This window comes from Mesoplodon mirus (genome assembly GCF_964341445.2).
Source record: "Mesoplodon mirus genome assembly, chromosome: 7".
Lineage (NCBI taxonomy): Eukaryota > Metazoa > Chordata > Mammalia > Artiodactyla > Ziphiidae > Mesoplodon > Mesoplodon mirus.
Window position 1 is genome coordinate 60,595,653 of NC_138983.1, and position 17,720 is coordinate 60,613,372.

A 17,720-nucleotide genomic window follows, 5' to 3' on the forward strand; every position below is an offset into this window, starting at 1 on the left:
ACAAACAACAGATGGTGACAGTGAACACTTATACCCTTTGCAATAAATATGAACGATTTAAGGAATAGCCTCAGGAACCTAATTTTGTTTGCAACTTCAGAAGCTTCTGTACTAACCACCCCTACCTGACCACACCAGAATTGGGCCTGGCATTTAGAGGATCCTTAACAAAGAAGCACCCCTTACCTCCATTTGTGGTGTAAAGTGCAGGGAGTCCAGGATTCTCGGAGCCCACCTTGACAATTGCCCTGATATGTATTTTTAACACCATTTCCATTTCAAAGGTCTCCTACAAGAGAAGAAAGAGTGCACATGGAGGGTGCCTGTGCCCTCTGATAGGTGTGACCTTAAAAACAACACTCTAGAAAGGGGTTAAAGAGAAATTGGGAGTTGACACGACCCCCCTTGGATTCTCCTGGAGTTCTGCCCCAGTATTTTTGACCATTGTGACCCCCCAAGGACACAAAATGCCAATACACATGTGGGGCAGGCCAAGGCCTTCTACCTGTCTAGCAGGTCCCCCACAGAGCCACACTCAATGGCTATCTGCTTTGCACTGAATTTTATTTCACTAAACTATGGGAAAAGATACTGAAATGGAATTCCTTCAAGCCTCTTCAAGCAAGGAGGCCTCAGAAGCTACTTTATCTTGAGTCTCTTGAGCCTTTTTCTTAGCCCCACACCAAAAGAGAGGAAGGAGCGCCAGTATACACAAAGATGCATTACGAGGGGCTTTTGAACACTTCCCAGTACAACATGGTGAAGCTGAGCTCACTGTGAAACATGAACGGGACCAGGCAAATTTGCTAAGAGGAAGGGAGGCATTAGTAGGTGAAAATCATGTCCTCGGTGTAACCCAGTTTCTCCAAGTTAGGGTGTGTGGCTCTCTGGATCAGGGGTGGTGGGATGAATGAGAACCTCCCAGGAGGAGGGAGATGCTCCTTGATCGTGTCCTCAGTAATGAAGCCTGACTGTACTTCCAGCCTGAGATTAAGCAGAAAAAAGCTGTTGCGGTTTCCAGGTTGCATCCCTGACCCCAGGCCCCCTGCCTGCCCGCCCGCCCTCCCTCAAGCCGGGGAGAGAGGGACACAAGGCTACTCGCCAAGGCTTAGACATCTGCACTACCGCTCTCCGCAGAAAGCTGGGAGTAGAGGACGTGGGGGGCCCAGGGAGCCCTTTTCAGTATTTACCCCAGACCCCAGGCTCACTGCTGGGGCTCTGAGTCCCTGGCTGGTGTCTGCCTGCTGTAAGCACCGGCGCGGGTGAACGCCACCGTGAGACAGATGCACCCGGGTGCGGTGTGAATCGAGGCCGTGAGCAGGAGCTGTCCCAGGCAGAGGGCGCTGTGGTTGTTTGGGGACTGGCTCGTTTGGGTGGCGCCCTCTGCTGGGCAGTGAGCTGTATGACGAGGCAGGCCCAGCTCAGCGCTGGGTGAGAGAGGCAGCCTGCCAGCGTGAGGGCTCTGTGGGGGGCAGCGTGCTCAGTGGCGGCCGGGGCTGGCTGGGGCTCAGCTTATGAGGACTGCCGTCCTAGGTGAGGTGCAGGGTGCAGGGTGAAAGGGTCAGTGGCCGTACGGGAGGCAGTGTGAGTGATGGCTCTGTGGCATCAGATGGCTCTAATGCCGTGTGGAGTGGGTGTTCAGGGTGGCCCGGGGCCTCAGGGTCCCCCCTGACGTTCATAGTAGTGCGTGGAGTGCCACTGAGATATCGGACACCTACCCTCTACTGCCCTTACAAGCAGGTCATCCCAAATCCTCTCTCCCTCAAATTCCTGCATTTCCCAAGTAGAGACATAGTCAAAGGCCTGGCCTCAGCCAACCAGCCCAGAACCAACCAACCCAGGGACTGGCCCCTGACTGGGTCAAGGGTTGGAGCTGACCCACGGTGGGGACAACGGGGACCTTACCAACAGGAGGCTTGTCCAGGGTGTACCACAGGTTGAACTGCTTTGGGTGAGTTCTGGCAACTTCCTCAAGCTCCTTTCTCACCAAGATCTCCTCCTCTGTCTAGAAAAGAAGCAACATGAGCCTCACCCCTCCAGGGCGTCCTGCTTGTTCCCCAGACTCAGCACACAGGTCAGCACGTTCCTGCCCCAGCCACCCCACTCTAGCTTGAGTGCTCCCTGCAGACTCTGGGCCAAAGAGTTCTGCTGAGGCTCCGACACAACAAACGCCCTCTTGTGGAGGGAGGCGTTGGGTGACTGCCCTCCAGCTGGAAGGCTGTGTCTGAACACTGGGGGTCCCAGCCCAGCTCCTGCATCCGCTCTGAGCGCCAGGCAAGGCAAACCGGACTGGCCCAGGATCTCCTGCAGGGAATGCGAGGGGCTAAGGCAGTGATATATGACATGATATATATAATCTGTGGCACTGGAGAGCTACAGCAGAGGGACATAGAGGTTGTAGCCTCCGCTGGGGAAAGTGCACAAAGCCAAAAGATCTGTTGCAGGCTCAGAGATGCTGCACACAAGACCTGGACCATAAAACTCATCACGATCCTTGTCCCAACAATTCTACTTCTGGGATTCTGTTTAACAAAATAATCTAAGCCTAGGCACAATTATTCATCACTGTATCATTTATAACTGTGAAAACTGAAAACAACCTGAATGGAGGAGAAGATTTAGTAATGATGGTGCGACTTGATATAGACTGATGAAAATATTTATAAAGAGTTTTAATAAGAAAATGCCTGTGTGGTAATGTTGAGTAAAAAAACTAAAAATGAAAAACTATATATATATATATATATATATAAAATTGTGAATATATAGCATGTATAGAGCAAACAAAAGAAGAAGTAAATTATTTATATACTTCCATATTTTCTGAAATTTCCACTAAGGGCAAGGCATCTATGATTTTACATTGGGAAAAGCATAGAATTAAAGAAAGAAGGAAAGCTTAGTGCTTATGGTTGTTTGGGGAGACAGTTAAAAAACAAAAACAAATGGAAAAACAGGCCTGGACTCAGCTTCTATGGCTGCCAGCAGCCCTACTTGAGCCCAGTGAGCCCTCCCATAGCTGCAGGCGCCCGAGCAGCATGACTATGGTGAGTGGGGAGGAAAAGAATGCAGAGGCCGGCTCAGCAAACAGTGGAACATTCCTTCCTCGCTCAAGGCTGACTCAGCAGAACTGACCTGGTTGGCACAGACGAGGGACATCCTGGTCTTGTCACTGGGCTTCTTGGTGATGCAGCGGATGAGCTGCAGCATGGGTGTAACCCCTGGAACACAGCTGGCAGGCAGGCCGGGTTTCCCTCCCCCACTGGTGCTCACAGTCCCTGGTCTGCAGCAGCTTCGCAAGTTTCCTTGGCCCCGATTACTTCTCTCACTTCTGTCCCCAGAACTCAAAGTGCAGAACCACCCTTCATTTTGGTTTTCCCTTCTAATGTAACAATCCATCAAAAGCACTTCTCATTTTCACATGGCAGCACTGGCTTTGAAACGACTGCATTTCACGTCTAGCTCCCTAACTGTCTGACTAAGGTGAGTCAGGCACCTGTCTGAGCTCTTCAGTGTCCTCATTTGTAAAACAGATTTAATGACAAGTAAATGTGACAGTTTAAAGAATGCCCGTTATAGTGCCTGGCATGTTGCAGTTCTCCTTACACGTTTGTTCTCATCTTTCAGGCATTCATTTTCAAGGGATGGGGAGCATCAGGCTTGAACAGGATCCAGGAGCCCTTGGGGGCCCGTGTGGGCCTGCCCAGCCTGGCCCTCAGCCTCACCTTAGAGGCTCCAGGGGCTCGTGGGGCAGCCACCATGTTGGTTAAGGGGAGCAGGGCGTCCAGGGTCAGTGTCGAGACCTGTCATTGACCCTGCATCCTCATCTCAAAGAGCCAGGGAAGGAACCTCTCACATCACCCCTTCTAGGACCAAATGACTCCAAAGTCAGAAAGGCCTCAGGGCTCACCCTGTGGATGAAGCCCCCAGTAGCCTCTTGCCTGTGCCCCCAGCAATCATTCCCAGGTGATGGACCAGTTTATTTTCAAGCTCACTCGTTTTGTATGGTTTGAACGCAAACTTCCCTGAAAACACAGAGGATACTTCTGATGTCTACAGCTCTTGACTGAGAGCCTGCAAAACATCACTGAGTTCCTTGGGCCTCCCAGAAAGCAAGTCCACCTAAGGGAGTGGCTATGCCATTTTAAACCAGAGGAGAAAGCCAGGGTGGCCTCCTTAGCCAGCCCTGGTCCACCGGGGCCCAAAGTGGGAGTAGATCCTGGGCATCCTTGGGGGAATAACTGCACCTCTTCTTCTGAGGAAGGAGAAAGGCAGGCTGAAGTTAACATGGAGTGTCACACAGCACTCTCACCCACAGCAGCGAATGAGTAAGTGATGAGTGTGTGAGCAAATGGATGAGTGTGCATTCCATCCATCCATCCACCCACCCATCCTCCATTTTTCAGCAACAGCAAGTGCCTTTCGTGCATCAGGCATTGTGCTGGAGATACAGTGATGAGGAAACACCAAATCACTCCCTTACCCTCATGAAGCTTATAATCTCATGAAGTGGGTGTGTGAATGAATGTATGAAGACTTCAAGGACAAGTCCATGTGACTCAAATCTGAGGAGCTTTCTAGAACAATGGAACAACCATAGGCATCTTCTTCCTCCTAGCTGGAGGCCCAGTGTGAACCCCCCAGTACCTGACCCATGATAGAACAGGTGCCCAGATGGCCCTTGAAAAAGGATGGTGTCCCCAGTTTTCATGTTCTCCAAGTACTGAGTCATCTTCCCCCCTTTTGGATGATTAGGGTGTACATTTTTGAAGTAGATCTGAAAAATAAGGCAGCATGGTTTTCACACCTTCAGCCCCGAGGCCACAGCCACACACAGCTCAAGAATACACTTGCTACCAGAAACCATGAGGAGCAAATCCTCTGCACTCACGGTTGCTCTAAAGCAACACCTGAAGACTTCACTAGGTCAACAGCTTCACTGTTAAATGACACCGCTGGGAAGCCCTGTCCAGGGCACGTGCCCCTTCTCTGCCCACCACCCTGAACAAGCTTGTAGCGGTGAGGCAGCTGGCATGGCAGGCACCATTTACCTTGATAATTAAGTCCACAAAGCCTAGATCCTCATCACTGGACACAGGCGTGTAAGCCCTGACCACCAACACATCATCAATTTTGGCCAAGAGATTAACATAGTTACCTACAGAAAAGGCACCAGATGTTAAGACTGAGCAGGGCCCAGCCTAAACAGGACCAAAGATTTTTCTAAAGGACTGAGCTTTGGTGGCGGAGGGGGTGCATAGCACAACAGGGTGCATGAGAGGAGGGCCAAGCATGGAAGGAGCCCAAGTCCAGGATGCCTAGATCCTAGGCCTGCCTTATCACTCCATGTGCAAGCCTGGACAAGTCACTTCACCCCATACCTGCTCTGACTCCATCACAGCATAGCTGTGAGCTTCACACACAGGAAGCCTACTGTCAGTGCAGGCTTACCATGTCAAAGTGCTCTGTGGGACAGGAAGAGCTAATTAAAGTTGGAGGGTGAGTATTGAAGAAAAGTGGGCTTCCCTGGTGGCGCAGTGGATGGGAGTCCGCCTGCTGATGCAGGGGACACGGGTTCGTGCCCCGGTCCGGGAAGACCCCACATGCCGCAGAGCGGCTGGGCCCGTGAGCCATGGCCGCTGAGCCTGTGCGTCCAGAGCCTGTGCTCTGCAATGGGAGAGGCCACAACAGTGAGAGGCCAGAGTGCCGCAAAAAAAAAAAAAAATTACAGAAAAGTGTTTCCTTTTTAAAGCAAAATATGTTGCCTTCATAAAGTCATTTCTTCCTAAACTGTATGTATCACTGGGGTCTATGAATGAATCACAGCTCCCTCATCTGTATCCTGTTCCCTGGCATGGAGCAGGCCTGGGCTCACAGGTATGCAGGGCTCCAGGATTTAGACAGCCATGGACCGTGAGTTCCAGCAGCAGCACTGTGTCTCCCTGGCCCATGGCTCTGCTGAAGGGCGGCAGGGAAACTTTGAACCATGTAATTCTGTCCCCCCAGGGTAGACAGGAACAGACCAGGGTGGCCAGAGACCTATGGATCATGACTACGTGATCCAGTGTCACATGATGGGCTAAGCCACTCAGATTTCTGCTGCATCCAACATGGGAGACTTCAGTGACTAAGGCAATTAGTGCTGAGGGCAGAAGCTGCAATCAAGAGATGCCAAGAGATAAAGGCAAGAGGAAGTTCTGAGCCAGAGTATCTGAGGGAGTAGAAGCTGTGTGTGCACAGGACAGAGAGAACATATGCAGACAGAAGCAGAGACCCAGGGAGAAGGAGGAGGAGAAGGGCAGGAGGGAGGGAAGGAGGAAAAGGAGGAGGGGGCACTGCAGGGGCCAAACCCAGTCTTTGAAGGGCCCTGAAGCCTGAGGTGCAAACGCTCTGGGTTAAGAAAGGACAGGCTTAGGATGGATAAACAACAAGGTCCTACTGTATAGCACAGGGAACTATATTGAATATACTGTGATAAGACATAATGGGAAAGAATATGAAAAAGAATATATATATGTATAACTGTGTCACTTTGCTGTAGAGCATAAATTAACACAACATTGTAAATCAACTGTGCTTCCATAAAATTAAAAAAAAAGAAAGGACAGGCTCAACGACTCTGGCTATGCCCTGGCTGGGAACCAGGGATACCCAGGAATAAACACCAGTGGCAGCTTCCTGCTGAGAACTCATCTGATACTGGAAACCTCAGACAGACTCTTTCAGATGCAGCCAACCTGGGCCTGGCCTGGCAGCAACCTCAGAGAAAGCGGGGCTGCCCGGCTGGTCCCGCAGACTGCATCTCTAACCAGCTTCATTTCAGCAGAGCTGGCAAGCCTGAGCCATCTCCAAGCCTTCACAGCAGACTCTCCCCGAAGCCTCTCAACTACCTGGTGCACTAACTGTGGACTGCCCACACCAGGGCTGAGGAGAGAGGGGTCACGACAGTTTCTAAGAAATTCTGTCTCTCAGCGGTTTTATTCTTCAGCCTTCTTGCCAATAGGGCTGGTCTCACCAGCCAGGCAGAGGGCTGGAAGGCAGGCTGACACCCAGCTCTCACGGATGAAGAGGGAGAGAGGAAGCAGCAAGGAGGCTCAGGGGCCAGGCTGGCTGCCTAGTGGGTAATTTCATCACCTGAAGAGGTGGCGTCAAGCTTTTGTCCCGTGCACCCAGGACAAGCAGGCGATGGATGCGGACCTCCACCAGGACGGCAACGGCTCTAGCAGCAGAGTTTCGGGCTGTGGGCCTGGCAGAGCGCGAAGACTGACGCGGCCGCCTGGTGGCGGTACAGATTAGAAAGGCGAGAACTCGGAACCCTAGGACTGCTAGGGCTCATATCCACAAGGGGTCCCTCCTTTCGTGCATGCGTCTGAGGCCCCGGCTGAGAATCCACATACTGGAGGGGAAGGGCACCAACCCCCTCCTGCCCCTCCAAACCTTCTGGGCCTTTCTCGTGACGGTAGGGGAACATCAATTCCTCCCATCCGTCCTAAGTGCACAGCACTTTACAGTTTCTGAATTTTCACATCCATCAGTCACTTAATTCTCACAACAATGCAAGTAGCAGACAGGCCTGGGAAACCCCATGTCATAGACAGAGTCTCAGAGAGGTTGAGGGACTTGCTTAAGATTGCCCAGCAAGGAGCTGGCAATGGGATCTTAGACCTTCTGACTCTAGACTCAGTTCTTTTCAATGCTCATTAAGATATTGCTTTTGCGTCAGCCCCAATGGAACAATGAGAAAGGGAATGGACTGTCCCTAAGCCTATCTCCCTACCTCTTTGAGCGTATGTGGCTCAGGAAAGGTAGCAGGGCAACCTCTACACCTCAGCCGAGTTTCTGATAGGAGCAGAGTGCCCGCAAGGCCCAGGTCCTGGTGACGACACCAAACCCCACTCACCTACGGGAAGCCCTAAGGCATGGTCCGGCGAGGGCAGTCCAAAGCGGAACCTCCAGTGTTGCTAATAAAACAGAAAACAGAGGCAGGCTCTGTCAGCTTTCTGGAAGCTTTGCTGGGCAGCTCAGATGCCTGGGAAAGGCGCTCCCAGCACACATACACAGACAGTGGCAGTGGGGAGCAAACTAGAGGCCATGGAATGCCCATCCCACTGCCCTGGCCTCCCCAACCAACATATTCCCCACCGCTTTGTCTTCCTCTCACACCACTCCCCCATCCTGCCCCTGACAGCAGAGGGGGAGGGCTGACCCATCACCTCTTTCTCAGTCAGGGCCAGCAGGAACTTGGCTTCAGGGTGCTATAAGGTGATAGGACGTCTCTTCCTTACATTCTTGTTCTTCGGGGCCAACAGGAGCACAGTGGTCCCAATAACAGTGATGGCGAGGAGCAGGGATGTGTCCTACCAGACACATGTGAGCAGGGCACCTCAGGTCCTGCCTGCCCCGGGCAGGACAGCTCTCAGGCCCAGCGGCACCCGCTCCACACCAGAGGCATGTATGAAGCCGGACTGTGCCTAAAAGAAACTAGGCAGAGGTAAAGGTACTAAACTAGAAGGCAGGCTCAGCCTCCGGTGGACCTGGAGGCTGGGAGGGGCCAGCTACAGATCAGACAAGGAGGGATGCTTTAAACTCCCAGTCTGATGGCCCAGGAGTGCTAACGTCACCAGGCCTTTCCTGCCCATCTGCCTCTATCCTGGCTACAGCCAAGGGTGCAAGCCCTGGCAGTCCCCTCCTTGAGGTGGAAGGGGTGAGGATGCCGCTTCTAGTACACAATTTGGAATGAGGGCCCCAACCCCCAGGGACAGAGCTAGGGAGGGGGGATTAGCTGCTGAGCTAAGAGGGATGGGGCTTGCTTCCTCCACTCCCCTCTTTGTGTCAGCCCCAATGGAACAATGAGAAAGGGAATGGACTGTCGCAGCCACCTGCTGGCTAGGGCAGGGGTAGGGGTGGGGTGAGTACCTCTGTTGCCAGAGCTGCTCCAGGTCTTTGCTCAAAACCTACCAACGCCCACCGTTAGCAGGAGCGAATATATATTTTTAACTTGAAGGGTTCAGAGATAAGAAAAGGAAGCTCTACACACACAAAAGAAAAAAAAAAACAACAGATGGAACCAGCTGGGACCAATAGGGCAATGAATCTGACCTCCAACACACCCTGAGTCTCATCTTACTATATTAGCATATTAAATGATGCACCTATTGGTGGCCAGGACCTGACATTAAGGACCAAAAAAGGATAAAAAGGGGGTGGCACCCCAGTCCCTCAGAAAAAGCCCTGCCCCTCCCCGTAGACTACTGCATATGCCTCCACATAGCTCGTCTCACTCCTCCTCCGGTTGTCTTTACTCTTTAAAGTTAAACCCCTCTCACCAGCTGGGTGAGAATTTGATCTGTGAACTTAGTTCCCACTTCTCCATTCTTTGGCCACTGAATAAAGACTGTGCTGGGTCAATCACAGCTTGGGTTTCGTTATTCGCCTCCTTGAACCCAAACAGAAAAAAAAAACCTCCCTCACCAAGGCTGAGAGCCTCCACTGGGCTAGGGCTGGAGCAGTGTCCATACGACTTAATTCGGTAACAAATTTTGGTGTCCAATGGGGGCCCATTCCGTCTGGTAACTCAGGGCTTACTCGCCAACAAGGCAAGTTAAATAACTGAGCAGTTTGCTCCAATTCTGGATCCCTGAGCCAGTGAAGGCTACTAACTTAAGCTTGAGATCAAAAAGCAGCCAAGAATCAAGTGGGGTGCTCCCCAGGTTAAGACCCCCCACCCCGGCACATCTCCAAGGATACTTGCTACAGATTGGTGTAGTGTCCAGGCGATGCCCAACACAGGGGGCGCTGACCCCACTTCGGTCGATAAGGCCAATGGTGGTTGTAGGCATTGGCTAATTAAGGGAAAGGATCCTGGCCACCTGCTTGGAGCCAGACCTCTGCCGAGAAGACTGGACTGGACGGTTGGTTGTCTAAATTGAGCCAATGCTCTGATAACGGGGGAGGCGAGATTGGACAATTGGTTGCCTGAATGGACTGGACGGGAAGCCCTCCAGGCCACCACATGGTAAGAACATCTTTGTTTTGTGTGTGCAACATAAGCCCTAGTCTCTGTTCTTGATAAGGGTGAAACTTCAATCTCTGTTCTATGTGGTCTTGTTTGCCCTGATGTTCTTGGAAATACTTGCCACAACTGTGGGCATGGGTCGAGCACTTAAAGGCCACTAGGGCGCTCTCCACTGGAAGACTCCTGTGAGAGGGTAAGTCGGTCATGGACCAGGGTAGATGAGCACTAGGTATCCTGCCAGCTGGAAGCAGATATCCATGTAAGTTGGCACACTGTAAAACACTCACAGCCCTGACCCCCGCAGCTCTCCCGACTCTAGGATATAGTCAAAAATCCAAAAGCACATCTTCTGTATTGGTTCGTCTTGCCCTAACTTGCCATCCTGGGGCAGGGTATATGGCTCTGTTGGGTAGGTCTCTCCCCATTACCCTCTATCACAGATCCTTAGGGGATCCTTCCTCTGAGACACAAACCCTTTAAAAATCTTATTTTTTCCAGATTTCCGGAAAATCACCGTCTAGCCAGAGAAGGAAGAAGAGGACACCCAAATCATCCAAAGTCCTTGAGTCCTTGCAGCTGAGAGTAAAGACAACTGGACACATTCCAAATGGGCATTCGGCCTCCCTGCCTGATTGCCTGTAACCAAGCAGGGTCAAGCCCTTTTTGAACAAGCCTCCTTGACTGCCAGAGAGGCTCTCCGAGCAATTTATCTGATTAGAGAACGCTTATTTCCCATTCCTCCTTTACCCTATCTCCGAGGACTGCTCGCTGAAAGCACTCACCTACATTGGGTATCTCCTACAGTCCCACAGTAGGCCTGGAAATGTCTACTTGCTAACTTAGAGGGGACTTTATAACTAGGGCCCTCTTAGACAGCATCTCCCCTTCCAGCCCCTGTGAAGATTGGTTCAGATTTCAGTTAGAGTGCCTAGACAACTTGGTGTGGGCCAGATCCTCTGGGATCTGTGTTGCTACCAACCCTAGGAAGAGGCCACTGGGAAGCTGGAAACAGACCAGAAATAAGGACTCCCCACTATGGGTAACCAAGCCTCTGTCCTAGTGAAATTGCTGCTAGGGTGCATTCTCCATAACGGGAAATTCTTCGAGTACTGCCCACTACCAAAGAGACAGCTTATTTTCTTTTGCAACACCATGTAGCCCCAGTATAAACTGGCAGATGGAGAAAGTTGGCCAACTAACGGCTCGCTAAATTATAATACTATTTTTCAATTGGATCTCTATTGCCAGCATTTAAAAAAATGAGATGAGATCCCCATGTACAATGTTTCATGGCACTTAGCCAAAACAAGGGCCTCCATAAAAAATGCAAGGCTAGTTCAAATCTCATTCTCTCTCAGTTTTCCTCCCCTGGGATCTAGTCCAATGCATGTCCACAGAGTTCAGTACCAGAACTCTGAATCAGTAAGGTACTCCCCCTTTGGGAGGTCCCCAATGGAGAGGGGGGTGCTGACCACCATGTATGTACCTCTCTCTTTCTCAGATCTATACAACTAGAAGGATCAATCCCAGGGTTTATGGGAAGACCCCCGAGGGAGTCCTTAATTTAGTCTGGGGAATATTCCACTCTCATTTCCCCACTTGGGTGGATGTCCAAACCCTCCTAAAATATCTTATTCTCTGGGGAAGAAAAGGCACTGATTATAACTAATGCAAGGGAGAAAGTGGATAAGACCAATCAAAATTATGCAGGGCACACTGTATAACAGCTTGGAGCCCCAGCCATCCCCGACACGGACCCTGGGTGGGATCATCAAGAGGAAAACAGTTGGCAGAACCTCACACATTTCAGGGATTTGATTCTTAAGGGCTTAGTCAGCGGGGAAGAAACCCATAAACTGAAGTAGGGTACAGGGAGTCATCCAGGGACCGGAGGAAAATCCCTCAGCCTTCCTTGAGTGCCTAAGGGAGTGTCTCCAAGTGTATGAAAATATAATCTGAAGCCATTGGAAGGGCAGGCCACTCTTAAGTCCCAGAGCGCCCCAGACACTGTGAGAAAATTACAAAAGTTGGGGAGAGGGCCCACCATGCCCACTTCCTGGGTGGTGGAATCAGCACTTCGGGTGTTCAACAACCGGGATCTGGAGGTGAATGCAAAGGAAGATAAAGAAGCAGAATGAACTGCCAGTATTCTGGCTTTAGCGATTCAGGGTCAATCGACCTCCCAGGAATGACGGTCCCCCAAGGGACCCTGTGACATTGATGAGTCGCCCTGCATTTCAAAGACCACGCCCACAGTGGAGAGAAGGGCTTAAAACCAATCAGTGTGCAAACTGCATGGAGGAGGGTCATTGGAAGGGAGAATGCCCCAAATGCCTCGGAAGGAAACTAGGTTGACCATTGTGTCCTGGCCCAACCTCACTGGTTGCGCACATAAAAGAAGAAGAGAACTGAAGGGGCCTAGGTGCTCCTCAGAGCACCCTGGAAATTACCCCTGAGGAGCCTCAGCTGACCCTGACCATAGGGGGTAAAAAGCTTGACGTTTTAGTTGACACAGGGGCCACCTTCTTGGTCTTGAACACTCGACAAGGCAAAATGACCAAAGATAAACGTAAGATCATGGGAGTGGAAGGGAAGCCACAGGAATGCAATTTTATAGAGCCCTTTCAGTGTGCTTTGGAAGGAAAAACGTCATCTCAGTCTTTCTTATATATTCCGGAATGCCCAATTCCTCTAATAGAAAGAGACTTACTATATAAATTGGGAGCTACAATTTATCTCAGAGACAAAAACCTTATCACTGAAATACCCGAGACCACCTTCCATTCTGTAGTCCTAGTGCTACCACCCTCTGACAATAATAATGGCCCAATTCACCTTGAGGGGATTAACCCCTCAGTATGGGCCCACGGCAGAGCCCATACTGTTGGCAGAGCCAGGAGGGCACCACCAGTCATAGTCAAGCTGTGACCCAACTACAATCACCCAAGTAAAAAGCAATACCCCTTAAACCAAAGAAGCCCTAGTAGGCATTAAGCCTATAACGGAAAGCTACTCAAACAAGGGCTTCTTAGATCCTGTCAGTCCCCTTAAAACACTCCTATTCTTCCGGTAAAAAAATCCAAATGGGAAATACCAGCTAGTTCAGGACCTCCAAGCAGTAAATGAAGCTACGGAGGAAATTCACTCCTGGTGCCCAACCTGTACATATTACTCTCTATCCCAAACCCTGAGAGGATCTGGTATTCAGTGTTAGACTTAAAAGATGCCTTCTTTTGTGTGTCCTTAGCCCCAGTATCTCAATAGATTTTTGTATTTGAATGGCAGGATCCCTACAGCTCTAGAAAAAATTATTGTACTGGAAGGTTCTGCCCCAGGGACTTAAAAACTGCCCCACCCTTTTAGTAAAGGTTTTAGCTAAAGATCTTAGTGATCTTGAGTTGAACAGCGAACTATACTTCAATATGTGGATGACATTCTAATCGCCAGCCCCACCAAAGAGCTTTCTGACCATAACAGTTAGCACCCTGTATCATCTGGCTGAGAGAGGATATAAAGTTTCAAAGCAAAAAGCCCAGATCTCCCTCCAGCGGGTAGAATACTTAGGATTTATAACAGAAAAGGGGCACATGTTGCAGCAAAAATAGAAATGAGATTTTTCTGATAAACAAGGAAAATAAGCAACAATGAACAGGCTGGGGAAACAGCATAAACAGGCCTGAAAGAGTTAAGCAATCTTGGTTATTCTTTAGCTGTTACTACAAACAAACACTTGTAGCTAGACACGTCCTTCACAAAGCTAAACAAAGCTAATTACTCTCTGATTCCATATGAATTGTACCCTGCACCTGGCATTTACTCTCTGCATTCTCTTGTAGCAAATTACCCCTTGTAGCTGTTTACATTTCAGAAAGAAGGTCGCAGGCCGATAACCCAGAGATGAATGGACCCAATTACCAGGCTGCCTGACAGCAGCAGTGACTGTTTTAAAATACTGCAAGAAGAAGAAGAATGCAAGACCTTCACCACTTTGTTCCTTATCACTTATCCTGGACTGCAAGTTCCACCTATAAGACCCTCTGCAATTCCCCAAGACAGGGGGGCACAGTTCTTGAGGTGCTAGCCTACTGTGTCTTCCCTTCTTCCTGGCAAGAAAAATAAAGCCATCTCTCTCTTCCTCCAAAATCTCTGCCTCCGTATTTCTGTTCGGTATCGGTGCACAGGAAAGCTGAAATTTCGGCAACACACAGGGCACTATCTAAGGAGAAGAAGGAACTGGCTTGCCAGATGGCATCCTCTAGTATGAGAAAACAGCTCTGGGGGTTCCTAGGGATGGCCGGGTTCTGCTGTATATGGATCGCCAACTTTGGCTTAGGTGCTAAGCCCTTGTATGAACAATTAAAGGGAAGGACCCTGACTCTTTTGAGTGGACCCCCAATTGTGACCAGGCATTCCTGAAAGCGAAAAACCACCTCATAAGAGCCCCCGCATTAGCCTTACCCAACCTGAGCTGTCCCCTCCATCTATATATACTGAGAGAGGAGAAACTGCCCTGGGGGTGCTTACACAAAAACTGGGACCTCTGACTCAGGTTGTAACATATTTTTCTAAACAATTGGACCAAACCCCTAAAGGATGGCACCTATGCTTACAGGCTGTAGCAGCTACTGCTCAGCCTCTCAAAGAAGCTAACAACTTAACTTTTGGACAGCCCCTATCTAGACCAGCGGTCCCCAACCTTTTTGGCACCAGGGATGGGTTTCATGGAAGACAATTTTTCCACAGTCCGGGGGGTGGGGGATGGGGATGGTTTCAGGATGATTCAAGTGCATTATATTTATTGTGCACTTTATTTCTATTATTTTTACATTGTAATATATAATGAAATAATTATACAACTCACCATAATGCAGAATCAGTGGGAGCCCTGAGCCGGTTTTCCTGCAACTAGATGGTCCCATCTGGGGTGATGGGAGACAGTGCCATCCGCAGCGTTTTGCTTATGTCCAATCTACTCAGTAATCTCGTTTTGGTTGCTGTCACTGCAGAAAACCCTGCTTCACAAAGATAGGATGTTGGAAATGCAAGCAGGCTTTTCAGTGCTTTTGTGGCAACCTCAGAATATTCCGCCTTGACTTTAATCCAGAATGTATGGAGATCTGACGTGGTCTCAAACAGACTTTTAAGGCCGCCATCATTTGCAATCTCAAGCAGTTGATCCTCTTCTAGCACAGACAAAGTTGATTCACCTGGCTTATTCACAAATGGGTCATGGATCCATTCCTTCCCAGTTCGGGGGTCTTTTGTGATTGGGAAATAATGCTCAAACTCTTTTGAAAGCTGAGATAGGTGATCATGCACCAGCTGGGAGAAAGAAGGCCCTGGCTTAGTCTCTTTCAAAGTCTCTGTTAATGTCTGAAACATGTCAAAAATCCCAATGTTCACTCGTCACCCCCATAATTCGTTTGGCTTTGAATGCAGCCAACTTATCAGCAGACTTGAACACAGCTGTCATTCTCCCCTGAAGTGACAGATTGAGTTTGCTGAGCAGGTTGAATATGTCACACAAGCAAGTTTTGTGACCCATTCTGTGGCACTGAAATGTGCTGCCAGTGGTGACTGTTTTTCTAAAAGAAATCTCTGGAGTGGCTCTCTTAACTCAAAAACTCTGGCCAGTGATCTACCTTTAGAAAGCCACGTCACTTCTGTGTACGAGAAGATGTGTGTGCTCTGCGTCCATCTCCTCAAAGAGCTGTGCAATCAGACGTGAGTTAAGGGTATGTACTTTAATGTGGATGATAATTTTAATCACATCCTGCAAAACGTTAAGTTCAGGTGACATTTTTCAGCTAGTCAGCATTTCTCTATGGATGACACAGTGTGTAGACTTAACATTCAGAAGTGACTACTTTGACCCAAGTAGTGAAACCAGAAAGCCGTCCAGTCATGGCAGCTGCTCCATCCATGCATATACTGACACAAAATAACCAATTCAGTATTCCTGATATGTAATCATTCAAAGACTTGAATAGTTCTGCAGCTGTGGTATTGGTTGGCAACAAAAGTGCGCACAACATATCCTCATGCACATCCTCCTGAAAAATATATCGCACAAAAACAAGCATTGTTGCCTTGCTGTCAACATCGGTAGATTTGTCAACCTGGATTACGTACATGGTGACTCACTAATCCTCTCTAACAATTGTGCCTCAATATCCTCTGCTATTTCATCAATTCATCTAGTTATGGTGCTAGCGAAAGAGGAACACGTGCCACCATTTGAACTGCAGCCTCTCCTGAAAGTTCACGACAAATGTCCTTAGCAGCAGCAGGATCAACTCATCACCAATACTAAGGGCTTCTCAGCTTTAGCAATGCGGTCAGCCACTAAGAATGATGCTCTCAGTGCAGACGTATTTGATGAAGTGGTGGCCTTCAAGAATTGCTTCTGTTCTTCGTGTTCACGTTTTTTTCTTTTGAAAAACTCCAAAGCCTTGTCTTTTCATGCAGGGTGCTTGGTCTCCATGTGGTGAAGCAGTTTTGGAGGTTTCATGGCTTCATTGGATGGCCAGTTGCCACATATTATATACAAAGCGGTCTTGGAGAATGTGAATCACCTGTTGCAATGAACCCGTAATTTAAGTAGAATTCTTGGTATTTTCTTTTAAATGCAGCTGTCTTTTTGTTGGCAGTCTTAGAGTCTTCTGCTATCTCATTATTGGGTCTTTCTCCCTTTTCAAAGAAGCTTTCCAGTGACGTTTGTTTTTTACTCATCTTGGCTACTGCTAGCTTGTGGGCTCACCAAAACTGTGACTGAGACAAGTGCGCAGTGCAGGAAAGAGGCACGGACAGAAGTGGTAAATAAAATAAGGGGCAGGCCACGTGCAGACTAAATTAAGTGTCGGATTCTGACTTAAAGCCTGCCACCAGATGCAGCTTAACTGTCACTTGCCACTCACTGACAGGGTTTTGATATGAGTCTGCAGGCAGTTGATTTACTATGGTCTCTGTGCAGTCAAACCTCTCTGCTAATGACAATCTATATTTGCGGCCGCTCCCCAGCACTAGCACCACTGCCTCAGCTCCACCTCAGGTCATCAGGCATTAGATTCTCATAAGGAATGAGTAACGTAGATCCCCTGCATGCTCAGTTCACAGTAGGGTTTGCGTTCCTATGAGAATCTAATGCCACTGCTGATCTGACAGGAGGCGGGACTCAGGCGGTAATGCCAGCGATGGGGAGTGGCTGTAAATACAGATGAAGCTTTGCTCGCGCACCTGTCGCTCACCTCCTGCCACGTGGCCCGATTCTGGTCCATGGTCTGGGGGTTGGGGACCCCTGATCTAGACCTCCCATGACCTCTGAGCCCTCATTAAGGAAAGCGGGGGCAGGTATCCCCTAGTTCTGAGGCAGGGGATAGACAGGCCCCAGGCTGAGCAGCTGAAATTTGTCTCCAGACACTTAAAGATAAACACAATGGCAGGAGCAGAGAGGAGCTAAGCCCTGCTTGGTTAAAAAGATAAGGAGGTTACATACTTCCCATTCTTGAGGTCAAGAAGACCTCCCAAAGTTCACATGAGCAGAAATGATCTTCAGGGGTCAGGGAAGGGATGTTAACCCATAATATGTCCTGCCAACCTCCCAGAAACCCTCACAATGGAATCCATCTCGGCTAAAAGATGTGAGCACGCATGGGGGAGAGCCTGAGTCAGATCAGATATGGGAAGGAAGCAAGATGACTGGCCA

General features: G+C 49.4%; 1 protein-coding gene across 1 annotated transcript; it reads right to left on the reverse strand.

Annotated features, from left to right (window-relative positions):
• Nucleotides 1-662: 662 nt before the first annotated feature.
• On the reverse strand, nt 663-17,292 carry CYB5R2 (cytochrome b5 reductase 2; the record flags this gene model as incomplete). The annotated part of the gene is given in 11 exon segments (XM_082629374.1): nt 663-971; nt 977-984; nt 1,906-2,005; nt 3,136-3,221; nt 3,942-4,025; nt 4,648-4,777; nt 5,052-5,158; nt 7,901-7,961; nt 8,214-8,255; nt 8,259-8,357; nt 17,263-17,292. Coding segments are annotated over 11 exon segments (894 nt in total). The 3' UTR covers nt 663-824.
• Between the last annotated feature and the right edge of the window lie 428 nt (nt 17,293-17,720).